The sequence below is a fragment of the Propithecus coquereli genome, unplaced genomic scaffold (assembly GCF_000956105.1).
Source record: "Propithecus coquereli isolate 6110/MARCELLA unplaced genomic scaffold, Pcoq_1.0 Scaffold142, whole genome shotgun sequence".
Classification (NCBI taxonomy): Eukaryota; Metazoa; Chordata; class Mammalia; order Primates; family Indriidae; genus Propithecus; species Propithecus coquereli.
This window is the reverse complement of record NW_012138525.1, coordinates 5533597-5547021: the sequence shown is the minus strand read 5'-3', so window position 1 is coordinate 5547021 and position 13425 is coordinate 5533597. Positions and strand designations below refer to the sequence as shown.

General features: G+C 43.8%; 1 protein-coding gene across 1 annotated transcript in view; it reads left to right on the top strand.

Moving 5' to 3' along the window:
* GARNL3 (GTPase activating Rap/RanGAP domain-like 3) overlaps positions 1–13425 on the top strand; it is a 74802-nt gene that overhangs the window by 39165 nt on the left and 22212 nt on the right. Inside the window, exons 15-19 of the mRNA XM_012639857.1 lie at positions 2409–2520; positions 7063–7161; positions 7526–7642; positions 8204–8379; positions 10079–10237. Coding sequence (XP_012495311.1) covers positions 2409–2520; positions 7063–7161; positions 7526–7642; positions 8204–8379; positions 10079–10237 — 663 coding nt within the window. The remainder of the gene's footprint in view (positions 1–2408; positions 2521–7062; positions 7162–7525; positions 7643–8203; positions 8380–10078; positions 10238–13425) is intronic.

Here is a 13425-nt window from a genome sequence, read left to right as displayed (position 1 = left end):
TTAAGTGGAACAGATTCACAAATAGCACATCACCAGAGAAGTGTTCACTATAGAAGCAAAAGAATTATGAATACATTTACTTTAGTGATAAAGACATAGACAATGTGAGCCTACATGCTTTAACGTCTGGTTTCAGGAAAATGATGGGCTCAAAATACAATTAACCCTAAAACCACAACCAACTTAAGACTGTTGGCAAAGCATCCTTTCCAAAGGTTTTAGAAATTCCCACTGTCTGCTGATTCCTGTGCACAGTAGGAATTTGCAGTGTTTCCAAGCACTTTAGAAATACCAGATTCCAGTAAGATTTAATAAGGTTCTTAATAAGAAGTTCTTAGGTGTACATTTAAAAACAACAGCCTGTGGAACCATAACCTGTTCACTGGGAAACAACAAAGAGCAAGCTTCCCTGTTGGGTCATTCCATCACCCGCCAGTGGACCATGGTCCACACATGGAGAAACACTGCTCTAGAAGACGCCAAGGGCTGTTGTGCAGTTGGCCCTGCAAAGGCCAGAGTCCCACATGCTGTTCGCAAGAGTGTTCTGTTTCCAAAGAACTGGGCTTTGTCACCCCATTGCCATCCATCATTTATTCGGAAGAGCTGTGTTGATGCTGTTAGAGGGAGCCCAGAAGAGTCTGTGCTTGGGCAGGAAGGCCTGGAAACCATATTCTTGCCCTGCGGAATCTGCACTAAGCCTCTCACATGGCAAAGAGGGGTCTAGGGCAATGGCAAACACCATTGGCCTCAGACCAGAGCCTGTGTGGGGCCAGATCTGAGTTCATTGCTGACACTTCTCACCCCAATGTTCAGTAGTTCCTCAGACCCACATACTTACCAGCACCTCTGAGAGCCCATGAGAGCAATGGACACCTTCACACACACCAGCCCATTAAAATGTTCAAATGGCACATACACACAGCATTTTGAATACAATTCCTGGGGTTTCACAGACCTCCTTAAGCCTCCATGGATCCTCTATTGCCTTTGGATCTTCTAGGGGAAGAAGTCCTTTCTGCACTGGTTTTCCCAACTTGTATCCTCTGGTCAGAGAACATATTAAGAGTTGGTTTTCTGTCTTGGTCCTACCTGATGCCCATGTCTACGTCTGTCTCCCTACTGATGTTTATGTTAGCTTTGCTTTTTAATATCCTCTTGGCATAACTCACAAACTCAGAATTGCCAGAAATCTTCTTGGGGAAATGCTGTTTCAGTTAATGGCCTGCACTCGTGTAGCCCTTTTTTGGTTTATAAAATGTTTTCACCTCTTTAGGTGATCTTTTCAGAACAGTACAAGTACAATCTAAGTTAGAATATTCTTCTTGAGGCTTGTGGGTTTCCTCAAGGGAGAGTACAGTTTTCTTTTCTAATACAGCAATAATGCACACAGCATTTACCCTCAACCCTGATGACACCTCAAAGGTGGTCCACAGAGCCTTTCACGTCTACTGTGAGTATGCGTGTGTCTTCATGGGTACCTACGAACATGCACACATGTGCACACACGGACTCCTTTGCAAACCCGGGTGGGACACATCAGGCCCTTATGTCTTATTGAGAGTAAAAGTGAAGGTGTAAGATGTCCATGTGTCCCCGAGAATCTCTACAAACTTCCTTTGTCCTATAAGGCTAAGCCAGGTACTTTGGAGGGAAGTTAATGATCCTGTTGAAAATGTCCACAATTCTGGTGTGACTAAGATCCCAGCAAACAATGCCTGCTGACTCCGCGCACCCGCACACAGCTGTGAGGGAGAGCTCATTCTTTATGCCTGAAATGAAAATGAAACCAAGACTCAAGGGAGAGTTCACGTGGTGTCGATATGTCACGCGGGAGAACCTGGCAGTTTTGTTGGCATCTCTTGCCATTCTACAAACAGATGTTATATTTTCTTTAAGATTTTATAGCTGTGTGTGGGTCGATAAGCATTTTCATGTTAAGGCAATAGCAACCTCTTAATGCATTGTATCCGATTTAATAATTTGCTGAATCAGCAACACAGGAATCTGACTTTTTAATAGAATTATGTGGGACTTCCTTTCATGATTAACTAATGTAAATTCTCTAAAAAATAGGCACCATTCGGCTCAACTCCCAGGTGTTAAAGAAAAATGTTTGCTTAAAAAGCATTACCAATGCTTCAATTACCCCTGAGGAACATTATCATAGAGACAGGTTGTGGTGCCAGAAACATGTGAATTCACTCTTTTTCTATTGCAAATGTATTTGAAAGGAGACTTTTCTTCTTAAGAAAGGTAACTGAATCCAGACCCCAGGGTTTGGAGTCACTCTGCTCCCACGGGGGTATCTGTGTTTCTGCTTCACGTGTGGTACTGTACATTTCCGTTTGATGGGCCGCAGTGTATTTTTTCTGGTGCACTTATTTTCCGATGCTTGTATTGCCTCGCAGCCTTGGGAGCCCCAGTGTTTCTGCAGTAATTTCCCTCACGAAGCCGTGTGTGCAGATCCCTGGGGCCAGGCCTTGCTGGTTTCCACTGATGCTGGCGTCTTGCTAGTGGATGGTTAGTGAGTAGCTGCTCCTACAAATGTCTCTTTTATGTAACATGTAGTACTTCTAAGATGAGTAATTGCCAGTCAACTCCCTTTGGACCATACATGTGTGGTCTGCAGAGAGGTTAGCAAAGTTCCATTTCCTTACAAGATTAAACTCTTGTTTTCAGGGCAAGCAGGAGAAATATATTCTGAACCAAGCATGCTGGAGGGTGGCCCATAGGCTCATCTCTTCCTGAAATCTCTGATTAGTCTGTGGATATCAAAAGACCTGCAAAAACAATCTTTTATCTCCTTTCCCACTGATACTTACCATGGTTCTAGCATTTTACTTTAAATCAACAAGGATACATTATTTAGAGCCACCATCTCAGGAACATGTTCTCTCTTGGAGTCTTTAAAAAAAAAAAATTCTGATTCAAAAAGTACTTGGTATCCAAAACAAATGAAAAGAATCTTAGATAACCCATTTTTGATGGATATAGAAACAAAAAGATTTTGACAGGAAGACAGATTTCAACTCAGTATAAAATCACAGTTTCTGACAGCCAAGTAGCTCGGGCTGCCTGGGGAGGAAGTCAGTTCTCTGTCAGCACAGATCAGCCACCATTGGCTGTGCCCTTGCTGAGGATGCTGCAGAGGGAGTGCAGCTCCAGATGGGGAGTCGCACTCCAGGACTGTGTGGTCCCTTCCAGCAGGAGGCCCCTTGGATTGTTCCATACTCCTAATGAATGGCAAAGGAGCTAAACACCGGTAGCAGGTCATTTCCTGGGGCTTCAGAGGGAGCCATAGGCACAGAGACAGTGTCTTCAAAGGGCACATCCTTGGATGCACAGAAGCAGCTGCCCAGTGTCTGGTTACCATACTGACATTTTATGAGCATCCTAAAGCCACCATTGTGAGAATGACAATAATGGCCTAAAACTGCAGCATCTTCCCACCCTTCAGCACAACCTTTCCTCCCTCCCTCAGACCCTTACTCAGAGCATTTACTAAGTGCCTGCTGTGTGCCGGGACCTGTGCTAGGGGCCTTCTAAATGTGACTAGAGAAGTGAGCCATGCTTTATAATGGATCCGTTTCTGACCGTATCTGTTATTTATGTGTTTTAATTGTGTGCCCATGATATCATTGTATCTATAACTAACTTAATAAAAGCCAGATAATTTAAAATTCATAAATTCAGAATTTGAATTAAATACTTACTTGTCAAAACTACAAAACAACTAGAAACTCTGTGTGATCTTGAAGAAAATTCAACCTCTCTGAGCCTTGGCTTTCTCTAAAGTGAAGGTAATTTTTTAAGAGGCTGAAAAATAGTTTATGACAATGAAAAATGGTGAAATACAATGGGGATCGTGACCATAACTACAAGGAGAGGATCATAGGGATTAAATATAGTTACCTGTCTTAAACGTTTACGCAGCGTCTGGCTCACAGTGGTAACTTACTAAACAGCAGCTATTATCTTTACTGTGTCCCTCTAAACTTGCTAAAAAGTAACAAAATCCTTAGATTTTACCAGAAGTGCAACCAAAGAAATGAATTTATTTAAAAAAAAATAATAAAACAGACCTTAGAGGCTGTTGGTTTTACAGATGAAGAAACTGAGGCCTGAAGAAATGATGAGACTTGCCTAAGATCACAGAGCTGGCTATTGACACATCTGGAACTAGAACCCAGATGTGATTCTAGTCCAGTGCTCTTTCCACTAAACCAAGTATAGTATGTTAAAATTAAATTAAATTCTACCAGTGTTTTTATCTTTACCTTAACACAGATTTCCAAAAATATAGTCCTGGGCAAATAATTATGAAAAATATTGTGATTAAAAGAATATTAAATGCTTCCCATTTGCCTTTTTAGGAAAGAGAAAGCATGCTTCATAGTGACTATTTGTAAGCTTGCCTAAAAGCAAAAAAATTCCATTTGAATTGCTTTTATTTTTTTAATGTAAAATCCAAGCCAAGCTTACCTAGTCCTTTTCTGAAATTTTTATCTTTATGGGTCCAAAATTTAATGGAAGTGTGAGATATAAGGATTATTTTGATTTGCCAGGAAATTCTTCTCTTCCAAATTTGAGGGAAGTCATCTTCCATGGGTGGTAGCTGTGTACACCCACCACCAACTTAGATTTATTACTCAGATTATTTTTTTGGTGTCCTGATTACAATGATGCTCCCTATTTGTTTTTGCTAAAAAGGAGAATAACTCTTAAGGCTTTCTTTGTATTCCTTGTTGTGCTTTTAAGCCATAATTCCCTTTTTATTTCTTTGTTTACCTTTTTCTTATCTATACTTAATCATATTATGAATTGTTTCCATGAGTGAATCTGTCCATTTTGTTCCAGGCTGAATTCCAACTCTAGTCCATTAGCCTTTGCTTAATTTTATTAGACTTACCCTTGACAGTCTACTGCTTTCAAAGTCATTATTAAAAATCAATACCTTTTGTATTCTAAGTTAGCAAAACCTACTTTGAAAGAAGACTAAATACTGATTACATATGCTATCACCATATGTTTGGGTTTTGCAGTGATAAAATCCGGTTCTAAAAGATTGTTTCTTAATAAAGAGATTACAAGAAGGAAAAATTTGTTATCAAACTGTCATTAAAGCCACATGTCACTCTCATGTCCTTGCCACCTCTTTCTTCTTGTGCTGTATATAAACCTATTCAGCCACCTGAGAAGGATTTGATAGAGAATAAATGATAATTTGCTCTGTACACAGCTTGGCAGTACACAGTATACCTGTGTTTTCAAGGCAAAATGAAGGGCCTCTGTCATTTATTAATGCCTTACAGTGCTGCTGCTTCCGTGGTCCCAGCACCCATCCACGGGGAAGCAGTGCTGCTTTTAGGCTATACCACTAATGAAGAGTATGGCTTTGTCCTTTGCACAGACTTGGGCTCCACATGCTCGAGGTGTGACCTCAGACAAGTTACTAACACCCCTGTGCCTCAGGTTCCTCATTTGTTAAATGGGAATGTTACAAGTTCCTACCTAATAGGGTCATTGGGACATCTAAATTAAACAACACGTGAAATGCTAAGCATTATGGTCTGGCATGTAGTGAGCCTTTAGTGTGTGTCATCCGCCATTGCAGCTACTGCTATTATCCTACTAAAGGAAGTAATAGTAGTTATTTAGCCAAATATGATGACGGGTATTAGAGTGCTCATCCTATGTTTTGAAAATTAAGTCTGCCCCAGCAGAGGTACAGAGACAGTGAGAATGAATTCCTCTTTGTGAAGCTCTGGGGTAGAGGAGGAAGGAAAGTGGTTGATGAGCTGTCATAAAATTTACATTTGCCCACATAATTAAGAGGAATAAGAGACAAATCCTACATCTAATATGAGTTTAGCAATCTCTGTGCTCTGACAAATGAAGGCCCTACAGACCTGCAGGAGCAGGAGATCCCTCCCCACTGGAGGGTGGTGGTTAATCCTGATGGTAAAAGCTCTGCTCCATCCTGGGCACCATCCAAGGAGGATGAACTCCCAGCTACAGTTAGATTTCTGGAAGATCCTTGCTGGAGGCAAGATCCTTGGGGTCCCTTGCAGCTAAATTATAAATACACAAACCCAACCCCACAGCAGAGCACTAGAAGACTAAATGCAGATGAGGAATAAGCAAGCCGCTTCTCCTGCCTTGAATGTCTACACCATCCCAGACATCTCTGCCTTGCCCTGATTCTACATCAAGCTTAGAACAGACCCTTCTACTTATGGAACAGCCTTTATAATCCTTTTTTAGGCCCTTATGTCTTAGGGTCCCCCAGGAGCAAAGTAATGTTAGCAATTTGAGATCTCAGTAAGTAACCTCAAAAACAAATCCTCGGTGTACCTGCAATATCTTTGATCATCCATTTACCTAAAATCTTCCTGAGCGTTTCCACTTAAATTATTTTTTTCCTGCTATTTAGGCAATTTAATTGATACTTCTTTTTACTTACTTTTGTCTAAAAAGGAAACTTCATATTCCTATATAGTGAAATATTGAAAACTTTTGGTCAAAATATAATGATACAGACACAAGGCATGTTAGCATAGGGTGTGTCTGTTTTTATTTTAAATATAAAAGAAAATTTTAATTTGCTTTCTTGAGAAATATGCAATATGACCTAATATATGAGGCAATTTCAAATATTACATAAAAATAAGAAAAGACTTGAGAGAAATGGCTGCTCTTATTCTTTTTTTTTTTTTTAACTTGGTGTTCAGTCCTTTGGTACAATCCCAATAAACATTGGTATTGATTGATGTTGCTTTTTCTTTGATGAACACTGAGGAGAATATAGTTTTCATGCCTCTGCTACTGTGCCCCCTGTATAGAGCTTGGAATGCCTCTGGGAAGGAAATAGCAGTACTTCTCCCTGAGCTAGGGGGAGAATGGTGCTTGGACTTACTGTGTAGGCCTTATGAAATCTCTGGAAGCTGACTTCCTTCCTTGCCTAAGAGAACTGGGGTCCAAAACTACCCACAGGCATGTTTCATAGGTTCTAGAAAGCATGGGCTGGGTTGCAACCATAGGTAACCAGGTTTCCTTTTCCAGATGACCTTCCGTCAGTGCCCGTGTTTGACAGAACACTGCCAGTGAAGCAGATGCATGTGCTCGAGACTCTGGACCTTCTGGTTCTCAGAGCAGACAAAGGTGGTACCCCTGCTGGGTGGCATGATCTAGAAGAAGGAAAGCAGGCGCCTTCTGTGGCCCACACCATGGGTCTCCTGGACTGACTCCATAGGCCATGCCAGCTGTTTCTTTTACTTTTCCTGATGCCCAGTGCTCGGGGTCCCTTGGTGGCCCCTTTGTTCTTTGGGGAGGGAACCAGTGGTGGCGGTGGGGGTGGGGGGCATGCAGGTGCATCCGTAATTGCATTGTTAGGTAAAAGTGGTGTAGGTGTCTCCCAAATTCCGGAACACAGTCAACCCTAGTTTCCTACACAGTCTGCTCTTGGAACTCCTCCAGGTCATTTTACTTTTTCATTTAATCCTCTCCTCCTTGTTTATGTCACCAGGAAAAGATGCCCGCCTCTTTGTCTTCAGGTTGAGTGCTCTGCAAAAGGGCCTGGAGGGGAAACAGGCTGGGAAAGGCAGATCTGACTGCAGGGAAAACAAGCTGGAGAAAACAAAAGGTGACTTGAGTCTTCGTATGTTGCTGGATTCCAATCAATTAATTTTTTTTCTCACACTGCCTGGGTTTTACTGAAAATAAAAATGAGTAGGAATTTTATCTTAGTGGTTTATTTTTTGCTTGGAAACATCACAAAGATAGCATCACAGTTTCTGTAAGGAGCTTGAAAGATAGAAAAACATGTTGAGGACTAGAAGAAATTCTAGACCTTTCCTAACAGGTTTTGGAGGTAAGTTAAGCTCCATTAGCAAATCTGTGAGTAAAGAAATGTTTAGACTCTGGTGCCTGGAGCTCCGATCACTCTTTACTTTAATTCGCATCATGTAGTAGATATGAAGCTAAGTCCCCAACCCCTAGAGTACAGGGAAGATGACTTTCGTCATTTTCCTGTGACTCAACCTAATTTTTATGTCAAGTCTCCATTTTGCCTGGTGGCAGAAACATTCTTAGTCCATTCACTGCATTATGCTTAATTTCCCCCTGGAAACTTGCCCAAGTGTCAAGGAGAGGGGTTTCCCAACTCGCTTGTCACGTGTGGAGCATCATTGCTTTCTCGTCCCAGGCTGCCACCTGTATGCGATTAACACTCACCACAGCAGAGAACTGAGGATTGTGGTTGCAATTCGGAATAAACTGCTTCTGATCACAAGGAAACACAACAAGCCAAGTGGAGGAACCAGCATCTCATTGTTGTCTCCTGTGTCAGAGTCACCTGTTGAAGAATTCCAGTACATCAGGGTAGGTTTTCTCTTCAAATCACTCATCTCCCAGCCAAAGTGTTACGAGGCAGACTCTCTCCTTCCATCCAGAGTCTGTCATCCACTGAGGTTGTCCCACCATTCAGTAACCAGCTAGGGACACCCTCCCCTCCAGGACCCTGGTTTCCCCAGAAGACTAAGGCAAAAGCTCATTCATTCCAATGAACACCTGTAGTTGCTGTTCTAGGTATGAAGGACACAGCAGTGAACAAAACAAATTCTTCTCATGGAGATTGTTTTCTAGTTGAAGGATAACAGAAATAAGCAGATAAATCTATGATGGTTGGCAGAAAGTAGTGAGAGTAAAAATAAAGTAGGGCCGGGGAACAGAGGGTAATGTAACAGGGAGTTGGGAGATATGTTGTAGAAGGGAAGTTCCAGCAGGCCCTCTCTGAATGGTTACCTTTGAGCAGAGACCCAGAAAGTATAGGAGGGAATGAGGGTGTCTGGGGAAAGGACATTCCACGCAGGAGCTGCCCCGCAAGGGCCTTGAGGCCCCAAGAAGGAGCTGTCAGGAAGGTGAGAGAGAACTGGGACCATATTCTCTTGAGCCCAGAGGCCATTGCAAGCACTTTGGCTTTGACTCTTGAGTGAGGTGGGAAACCACTGGAAGATGTGAAGCAGAGAAGTACCATGTTTTGAAAAGACTGCTCTGGCTACCAGGCTACCAGGCAGAGGAGAGTGCAAGGGCCAAGGGTGGAGACAGGAGGCTGCTGAGAGGCCTAGTGCAGGATCCTGGCAAGAAGTGATGGTAGCTTCGGTGGCTGGCGAGGTGGGAGGAAGTGGTGGGGCAGCGCTGCCCTGCTTGCCTTAGTCAGCGGGGGCTGCTGGTAGATTGGGGGGCCTTGTGAGCGAGGCCTCCAGGTTGAGTTCCCACCACAGACTAGTGTGTTAAGGTGCGGGATATGTCAGACATCAGCCACTAAGATGGAGTTTTTCCATTGGTGAGCTGAGAAACTACTTTTGCCTACAGTCAAAGCCTCCTGTATTATGCATATCCATTTCTGCCAATATTCAACTTAAGGGGACAGAGCAGCATGCCAGTTAAGTTAATGCCAGTAAAAAATCTTGCTCTAATTAGGTGGTAGCCTTCTTCATATAGTGATTAGCAATTTTAATGAATATATTTACATGCAGCATATACAGTTATGTAGTATGAACTCTGAAATCAGATTTCCTGAGTGCAAATCTTGGCTCTACTCTGTATAAACTTTGTGACTGTAGGCAAGTCACGTGACCTTGAGCCTCAGTTTCCTCAGGTAGAACAACAGCCATACCTACTTTATGAGGTTGTTATGAGGATTCAATGAGAGCCGTGCCTGGTATGTGTTAAGTGCTCAACAAGGTTAGTTAGCAATTGTTAGTACTGTTACTAAGTCCCAGGACAACACCCGACAATGGGAAGGCTAAAGTGGACCATACCGTTGAATCGGTTTTGTAAAATTGTTTCCTGGCCTCTACCTGTTCCAGTGAACAGAGGTGTGAGTCTTGAGGACAGGTTATGGGAGAGAGGAGTCTGATGTGAGCCCTGACACTTCCTCTCGTGCCCTTTCTTTCCCTGCAGTATGGGGCTCTGCAGGAACCTGTGGGGAGGGGGCCTGTTCTGAAAGGGGGGTGAGTTGACATGAAGCTGGCTGCTCTGCGCTAACCAGTGTCCTACATCATCATCAACCGCACAGGAGATCTGTCTGTCCGACTCTCCTGCGGTGATGACCTTAGTGGATGGGCCAACTGAAGAGAGTGACAACCTCATCTGTGTGGCTTATCGACACCAATTCGACATGGTGAATGAGAGCACGGGAGAGGCCTTCAGGCTGCACCACGTGGAGGCCAACAGGGTAAGCTGATGGTTGTGGGGACAAGTGGGAATCAGAGAAGATTAATCATTGCATCTTCTAACTTTGGGATGCCATGATTCAGATTTCTTTAAAATTATGTACTATTCATCATATTATTATGTGATACACTATTCAGGCTGAACCATGTGAAGTTGCCATTTTTGTACATCACAATGGTTCTAATAACATGTGACCATCCCATTGCCCTATTCAGCTTTCAGATCTCACCCTGCCACTCCATCCTTTCAAATAAGAGACACGAAGAGTCAAAAAGCTGTCTATAAATAACCAAATAGATGAGAGCATTTGTTAGGTGACTGGTCCTGGGAGGGCGTTTGGAGAGAAAGCTTCCTCTCTGAGGCCCTGCAGACTCTCAGCATGGGTACTAGGTGGATAAGTGGGCCCAGCACCCCTTTCTATCTCCTTGGAAGCCCACTAGAAAGGAGGAAGGGGTAGAACCCCATTAGGGGAGAGAGGGAAAGCGGATCAGCACTTAGGGTCTACACCCCTGGCCTGAGGTGCACAGAAAACAGGATGTCCTGGTTTGGGACAAAATCTAGCACCACCCAAAAATGCACTGAAGCCCTAAAGATGACTGTGCGGAGTCCGAACTTTAGCGCCCACTGGACAGTGGTGAGTATGCACCACCCTGAGGCCTGATGACCTGTCACTGGAGCCTGTTCAACGCTGACAATGACATTAGCAGGTCACGGAGCTCTTCAGTCCCTTTATCTCTGTAAAGCAGGGCAGGGCCTTGGTCTCAGTGAGCTGCTCAAAGTTTGCATAGCACAGTGCCAGCAGCCTTCTGGCTCTGGTACTAAGGACACTGCAGAATGGGAACATCACCCCTCGGGAAAATGTACTTCCTAATGAGGACTTCCAAACCCACGGGCATCCCCCAGTCCTGTTTAGCTAAATCAGTGACACTGCGGCGTTCTTTAAATTCATTCATTAAAATTGCTAACTACTATTTTAGAAAGACTTAATACCTAATTAGAGCAAGATTTTAAGAAACAGAAAAATCTAGATGTAACTAGGAGGCCTTCTTGTCTTCTGCTGTTACTGATCACAGAGTAGTCTATCATTTCTCTTATCTATATTGGTGGTCCCCAAACTTATCTACAATTGGAGCCATTTGAGGAGTTTCGAAGGTGCCAGGGCCTGTGTCCTGCCCCCCAGAGATTTCACGGGTGTGGAATGCGGTGTACATGGGAATGTTTAAATGACCTCAGGTGATTCCAGTGTTCAGCCAAATTGGGAACCCCTGGTGTACTGCCTTGCTGCCCAGCCCTGGCTAGAATCACCTGGAGAGCTTTAAAAAGAGCAGTGTTCTGACCCCACGCCGGATCAATTAAATCAGAATTCAGAGGATGTGGTACTTGAGAACCAACATTATTTAAGTCTCCCCCCACGTGATCCCAATGTAGACCTCACAGGCATCTATCCTGAAACTTCCTACTTTAAAGCTAGAGGAATCCCCCCCACACCCACCTACCCCCCGACCCCCGCCAGCTGCAGATCAGCTGCCTGGGCTTCTTGCCTGGATCTGGAACCCGCTGGCTTCTGAGGACAGGGGCCCAATCTGTCCCTCAACAGTTCTCACTCTTTCTTGCTTCTTAGCACTCTCTGTGTGCGTAGCCAGAGACAGAACAGTCATGGCCCAGCAGGTCTTTGTCCCCCTCAGTCCTTTCCCTGGCAACTAGTTCCTTAAGACTAACCTGCTTTTTGTAGTGGAAAAGTGCTCACCTTGTTTCAGAGAAAGTTTCTGACATGTTCTGGTTTAAAGAAATCATGCTTAAGGGAGTGAAAATTGTACAGTTAACTTACTCATGAGGGTAGCTATAGAGAAAATCATTTTATTAAATTTCTTTCATATGGTAGTTATTATTTACTTAATATCCTGATAATTTATTGGAATGTTTATTTTATTCCTGTGATTAGTAAAGACCCAGGAAAAATTGGGTTAAAAACTAGTTTCTTAGATGACTTCTGTGTTTTATTTGTTTTTCGGATGGCTATAAGGAATGATTCTCAAGCTTTTTGCCTTTTCTTCAATGTGCTTTTTTAAAAACAAAGATACAAAGCTTTTCCCTAAGAGAGAAGAAATTGTTTTGAAAGGGAAAAAAGAAAAAAAAGCCCTTTCCTGCACCCTGGCTCTGAGAGGATCAGCGTGCACAGCCCCTCCTCCTGTCAGTCCGCGGCGGGGGTCTGCTGAGCAGGCTTGAACCTTAGTCAGACACATTCATCTTTGTGAGGAATTTACTGTCTAACTGGGGAGATGAGCCCTAAGGAAATGAGACAGGTCATGAGCAATGTGTTTTCTAATAGCTAGTCAGAAACAGGCCCTGTGGGAACAGGACTAGCTTTTTACCAAAATGCTCCTGCAGCTGGTCACCCAGTGCAGTGGGGCAGGAGAGGGAGATGGAACCAGCCTCAAGTGAACTTTTGTTCACGTTGCACTCGCTGCCGCCTGCTCTGTGTAGGTGCCAGAGTCGATGGGCTTGCCCTGCTTCCCGTTCCCACCCTCTCTCCCCACAGAGCCATCTGATTCCCAGTTCAGGCCTCCACCCCGCCCCAGGTTCTAAGATAATCCTGGCTCAAGAGAGAAAATGTTTAAGAAGCACTACAGCACTGAAAGTCAACGTCAAGTTCCCTTTATGGGCAGGCCTGCTGTGACCTACTGCCCCAGCTCTAGCCACCAGCTGTGGCCTCTTTCCCCAAACCAAGGGCTCCTCTCGAAGGAACTGCAGACATGGTCTCAATATCTGAGTCTCTGGCTCATTCACTGGGCCCAGGTCCCTGTCTTGACTGTCTACCCAGAACCCGGCGGTTCTCGCAGGGCACTGAGCCTGGAGTCACTTGGGAAGGCTGAATGTGGAACCAGCAGTGGCTCCCTCTCTCAGCTGGGGCTGGAGCTGGGGCAGGGGAGGTACCTACCTTACTTGTTACAAGTCTGTGTTTCTATTAATAATTTTCCCAACCACGCTATGTTACTTTTATCATTTTTAAATGCCAGTAAAATGAACTACTTGTTTTTAATTAAAAAATAAAAATCTGACACCTGTGTCCTACCCCAGACCTGTTATATCAGGACTTCTAGGAGTGAGAACCCAGAATATGTATTTTTTTAAAGCTGCCTAGTTGATTCTGTTGTCGTCACCTGGTTAGGAAACAGTGCTGCAGAGTCT